Source organism: Mus pahari, chromosome 5 (assembly GCF_900095145.1).
Source record: "Mus pahari chromosome 5, PAHARI_EIJ_v1.1, whole genome shotgun sequence".
Classification (NCBI taxonomy): Eukaryota; Metazoa; Chordata; class Mammalia; order Rodentia; family Muridae; genus Mus; species Mus pahari.
In genome coordinates this window covers 76641634-76648089 of record NC_034594.1, presented here as the reverse complement: position 1 = coordinate 76648089, position 6456 = coordinate 76641634, and the positions used below count along the sequence as shown (strand labels likewise).

The 6456-nt window shown below is 39.8% G+C and overlaps 1 protein-coding gene and 1 pseudogene across 1 annotated transcript in view; one reads left to right on the top strand and one right to left on the bottom strand.

The window, feature by feature from the left end:
- Positions 1-6456, bottom strand: part of LOC110321973 (contactin-associated protein like 5-2) — a 631889-nt gene that overhangs the window by 173655 nt on the left and 451778 nt on the right. The window contains exon 12 of the mRNA XM_029538684.1: positions 1940-2059. Coding sequence (XP_029394544.1) covers positions 1940-2059 — 120 coding nt within the window. The remainder of the gene's footprint in view (positions 1-1939; positions 2060-6456) is intronic.
- On the top strand, positions 3913-4028 carry LOC115064180 (annotated as a pseudogene).

Genomic DNA, 6456 nt, shown 5'->3' with positions numbered 1-6456 from the left:
GTGTGTGTGTGTGTGTGTGTGTGTGTGTGAGAGAGAGAGAGAGAGAGAGAGAGAGAGAGAGAGAGAGAGAGAGAGAGAGAAGGGGGATTTCCCCATTAGTGACAGTCCATCACAGTAAGACTGCTTGCACAGCTAAATGTTTAAAAACCTACAATAATGTTTAGCACTGTGGAATTGTATTATAGAATACATGAACCACCAAATGACATTTTTAAACATTTATTATATGTTGGGGTCTCCCACCTCCACTAATCACTCTCCCTCAAAACACCAGCCCCCCACAGGCGCATAGGCATACCAGAGAGTTGCTATGTTTCTACCGCCTACCAAGAGGACCACCTCAGATCTCCCAGAATGCAGCATCCTTGAAACTGCCTACGTCAACAGACACTCATCCCCGCCTCGATCCTTGGACCCACCTATGATCTCTTGGACTTGCCTATGATTGGACCACCACTGGCAACTTCAAAAGACTAAAAGAGGGGGCTGGGATTATTTCATGTTACTTAAACAGAGTCCGGTTATTAAAAATCGAGCCTTAATCAGAGTCTTGTCTAGGTTCAATTTCCTTTCGCAGTCTATTCCCTTTTAAGATATTCCCGCCCTTCAGGACGAACCCAGACTGGAGTGTTTCTGCGGGTGGGAACACTCAATTATACTCATGATGAGAGCACACACATGTGGTCAGCTCTGAATCTTAGAAGTCAGAGGAGAACATGTGGGAATCTTGTAGTCAGATTTCTGCTTCCAGGATGTCACTTCCAGGGATTAATCTGAGGTCATCAGGCATAGTATCAAATGCCTTTACCTGGTATACCTGTAATCTCTTCAGATGACATTTCTAAACCTATGTAATTGGTTTATAAAGAAGTTACACGTTATCAGGATATTCTCAATGATGATGGTGATGATGATGGCGGTGACAGTGATTTGCAAGGGAACTACACTTTCCAGTACAAAAAGCTACAACTACATTGAATATTATTCAAAGCTGATTGACTGAATAGAATATTCCTGGGCAATCTTGGCATATTGAACAGTGCTTTATTACCAATTTCTATGCGTAACCTGACATTCTTATGACTATCTGAAAATTTCTCTTGAAATCAATGAAGAGAACTCTATGTTTATGAATCCACAGGCTAAGAAGCTCAGAGCAGAGATGGTTCTGCTTACTGTAATTCCCCCAACTGGTGGGGGACGAGTATATTGAAAAGTATTCTGATATAAAATGGACACACACAAAAAAAAAAACTTCATAAAATGATTAGCATGACAGAATGAGGAATTTGCAGTTTTAAAAGATCTGTGTACTTGAAATATTACTCTCATTAAAGCCACACTAAATTTATGTTCTTGGGCTGTGGTTGTGCTATAGAATAAACTATTTCTTAGTAATTTTGAGATAAAAGATGTTTTTAGGTCCTCACTAGCTATTCCAACAGAACTGATTATCTGTGATCTTCACAACTCCTTGGTGGGTAGTTATCTCATTCTCATTTCATTGATGAACAAATAAAGCTCAAGATGGTAGAACTCAGCCAGATACAAAGTCTATAGAACCATCTGTGAATGGAGTTCCCCATTGTGAATCACGACTTTCCACTCACTTTCATGCCTTGTTTTTATGCTTATTTTTTCCATCTCTATTTCATTATGTTGTTGGTCTTTAATAGAGAAGCTGCCTTTACCAAGCCTTATAGAAAACATTTGGTAACTTCTTCCTCTTTCAAAGAATAGTGTCATGACCATCAAGATCTCCCTACTTTTTATCTTGAAAATAACTAAGCTAATGCCAATTATTTTTTCATGATAGCATTTCCCCCACGAATCTAGTCCAGTAGGTAATTTTACACTCTGTACACTTTTCCAAAAAGTCCCTTTTATCTCATACCATCAGTCACCCAGGTTAAGCATACTTAGAAAACATGGCTCTTACCAGTAACATTGCAGTAGACCTGGAGTGGTCTCAGTGGGCCGCTCCCATCAGAGTCAATATAGAAGAATCCAGCTGTCTTCCCTCTGTGTCTGTATACTTCACAGGATTGCTCATAGATGGCTGGAAAGACACAAAGGCAAACTCTTACTTGATTCTCAATATCCCCCTGCAGGAGTCAGTCATTTATACATAAGCCCACTTCTCATATTTCTCCCTTTCCTTCCTATATAGACCCAAATAGCCTTTACAGCTCAGTGTTCTGGAACTTAAAAGCCTTGTACCATATTGCAGTTTCATATTTGTTGCACAAACAATACCCTGCAAAGAAAGTAATATAAGTAATAAAGGCTTATTTTAGCTCACAATTCTAGGCCACAGTCTATCACTACAGAGAAATCACAATTGTTGGAACTTGAGGCCCCTAGTTACCTCACATCCATATACAAGGATGCCAAGAAACAAAGGCACATTTGCAAGAATATAAGCAGAGTTGTTTATACTCTGCTTGAATTTTCCACTCAAATAGTTAATAAATTATTCTGGTTGAATTTTGTGTCAATTGGTTGCAAAATATGGTTATTTTTAAAACAGGCACCTCAATGGAGAAAATTTTTCCATTAGACAGAAGTGTAAAGAGCCCTATAGGACATTTGCTGTACTAATGTTTGATGTAGAAAGATCCAGCTCACGGTAGGCAAGTTCCTTCAGAAAATTGTCCTAAGTACCAATGAAAAGTAGGCTGATCAAGCCATGCGAGCAAGTCAGTAAGCAGTACTCATTCATTGCCTCTCTTTAGTTCCTACCTCTAGCTTCATGGCTTGAGTTCTTATTCTGACTTTCATTCATGAAGAACTATAACTTTAAGCTGAAAGAAACCCTTTCCTTAAGGTGTTTATCATAGCAATGGGAGCCTAACTAAAGCAAGGAACCCCTGTCTAATTATTTAATTAATTTAATTAATTATAATAATTATATAATAATAATAATTTAATTATTTTTTAATTAATCAATCTTACCCCATATCAGGACTACATTTACCCTAAATTCTGTCCCTGGTCATTTTTTTTTTCTTTTTTGGTTTTCATTCTGCCTGTATGTTCCCACAGTATATTAAGATAACATCATCAACACAATGTTCTATCTTCAATGTGCTAAAAAAACTTTAAGATCCACGGATATGTACCATGTGACACTGTTTCTTGACATGTATCAAACTGCACCAAGGTTCAACACATATTTGGGTAGTAAGTTTACAATATACATATGTTGTTATACTTTTTTAACAATATGAGGACACCATTTTGGGGAAGGTACGGTTTGTGTGTGTGTGTGTGTGTGTGTGTGTGTGTGTGAGTGTGTATGTATGTGTGTGTGTGTGTGTTTATGGATTTGCATTATTATGTGTGAGAAGGTTGTTTTTATACTAGTCACAACTTTGTTCTTTTTTTGACTATTTGAATAGGCTGTCTGGGCAATGAGATAGAAGACTCTGCCTATGTACCCCTGCTCTCCATGACGATTAAAAGAATGCATAACCTACCTGGCCTTCATATGTTCTGGGGATCATAGCCTGGTTTTCATGCTTGAAAAGTAAGCAGTTTACCAACTGAGATATCCTCCAGCACAAAGAGACACTTTATTACATTATACATTCCAAGCTTCAGAAAGTGATATAATATGAGATCCAGGTTCAATCCTACTCCACCAAACAATTGGTCACTAATTTACAGATATAAGTCAGCAAGTATAATTTTCAACAAAGGTCAGAGCCATTGACAAGACCATCAGCCCATGTCCCCCTGCTTACAGCTCCTAGCAGGCACATGCAATCACACATGAGCAGAGTCATGTCACGCATGCCACATAATGTGGAGTTTTAAAAGAGCTGTATACTTGATAAATATTACTCTCATTAAAGCAACACTAACAGATTTGTAAGAATACATAAAGATTTCTTTAAAAAATATATCAATCATACCTCTAGAGGTACTGTAGTGTGGCTGTAATGTCAAAGAGTGCATCAGTAGGTGGCAGAGTAGGCGCTCAGTGTTCTGACCTGTGGAATCTAATTGACTAGTAGCCTAACACTCCCTGGGGAAAAAACAAAAGAAGAAGAACAACAACAAGTCTGAGACAACCATCAATCCAGTGCCATGGGGTCTAGACAGGCAGCTAGACTGAGAGGATCAACAGTTGATCACTATGCAGACCTGGACCAGCCCCCAGAGTGGGGAATGAACCTGAGACAAGAATAACCAACCTGGGACATTATAACTCAGTGAGACTGAGTCTGAGACTACCTTACCTGAGATCATGGGCCCCTGATGGGAGTGATGTCAAGAGGGTACCCAGTCCCATAACGTGATGCATGTACTGAGAGCTAGCCCGAGATAACCACCAGTCAGGAGCCTCACAGGAATTGGTGGATAGACCATGCCAAATATGGACACTTCCTTGTGCCATAATGCATAAGCATGGCACAGCACTTCTGAGACCACTCCTGAGATGATCCCAGATACTCAAAGAGCCTCCAAGTGGCACTAAGAGGAGCAAGTAAGTGATAGACAAATGGAAGAAAAAGAAAAGAAGACAGATGTGTACAAAATAAAGGGAGCAGAACTGTAAAATCAAGGGTAGTGAGGAACAGCCTGATGTGAGTAACTGGTGATACCACCTAGGACTGTGGTTGGGTTCTGACCTGTGCTGGTACCAGCAACAAGAGGGGTCTATTAACATAGAAGGGCAGGAAGACATCCCTTGTGTTGGCTGCTTTCCCAGAGACATGTTGATGCCTGTGGTCTGTGCAGAATTTGCCTTACTTCCCCACTCCCTGCCCAGGCATTGTGAGAGAGCTTTCCTTCCAGACTTGAGAAGAGAGATGACCCAGACCATAGCCATGCTTAATAGAGTGGCCTCTGTACTTCATCTACACAGAACAGTAGAGATGTTCTGATGGCCTGGGGACAGATGAGTAGCCCTAAGGGCATTGGAGTAGAGAGTTGGATGTGTCCCTTGGTGGCTGTGGTATTGGATGGGTCAGCTGAGGCAGGACAGATCTTGTCCCAATAATGTAGGTAGTGACGAGCTGGTGAGTTGACCAGCTCAGATACCTTTTATCCCAAGATCCAGGGCTTTGAGTAGGCCCCACTCCAACATCTATCCTACAGATGAACTGTTGGAATACATTAATAGCTGGTCTTTAAGATGCAAAACTACAGGATCTCTCTTGACACAGGGAAAAACATAACTGAGAGGAGTTGTAGTGAGGATCCAGTATAGGTAGTGTAGCAGAAGCCAGGAGCCTTATACCAGACAAAAAAATTCAATGCAATGAAAGTTTGCAAGCCAAAAAGTATGGACAAAAGTGTAAACTGTGAGGCAAACTGTGACATACTACAGCTTCCACAATAGGATTTTGTTCTCCCTGTTGGAGGGAAGGTTGCAAAGGTGGAGGACTGGTACAAGGGCAGGGGAAGATGAGTTGGACTGAAATTCATGGTGTGAATTTTACAAAATACATTAACCAACTTAGACATGAAAAACTATAACTAATATATCACACAATGTCTTATAGTTCTGAGCAGTATGGGTACATTGAATTATGCCACCTAGTTATGCCTAGAACACTTCAGTGGCTACCAACATTGTTCAAGATCCAGTAAAAGCTTCTCACCTTAGCTGACTTCTGTGCCATGTGACTAATGCCCCATTCTAGTAACATGGAGGTACAATTCATCACTATCAAGTGTGAAGGAAGCATCAAATAATTCACTAAGTTCAAGTCTAAAGAGTCAGTTCAGTCAAGTTGTAAAGAGTGAGAGAGCTGGAATATTTTATAATTTGGTATGAATTCAAGGTTAATCTTGTATTCATGGAAGCCTCTCTTGTATTCAGGAACACTTTTTGAAGCAGAGGTGCATAAGAGTGTAACAATTCATACCTTATACACTGCACACACATGCTGCATATATTTTTGATAAAACCTAATATATCCATTGATAATATGCTTACCTGAAAGACTATGATGTTCAGGACCTATGTTATGCATTTTGGTATGCTTCACATATCTGAATGTCAACTAGTATATGTGGCTCTCACTGAATATGTTTATACTCATAGGCGAATAAATACATGAAAGATGTTGCCTCTGCTGTTTTCTCATGAACATGAAAGGGGGATAATACCTAGAGGGCGTATGAGCATTTCACTAACTGCTGCAGACACTGAATCAGTGAGATGACTCAGGGAGTGGAAAAGTCCTACCTGGAAAATCTTGGGAGTCTCTAGTGTATGCCACAGCTTCACAGTGGTTGAAAAAGGACTGGTGATCAACTTGTGTGTTTTCATATAAAGCTATGTCTGTCATAAAACTCACATCTTTAACTCAATTTATAGAACTGAATGCTCTCTGCAGTTTCTATATGTTTCAGATAATTTCATAATATGTATTTGTTATTTTTTAGATTGTAGTGTGTGTGTGTGTGTGTGTGTGAGAGAGAGAGAGAGAGAGAGAGAGA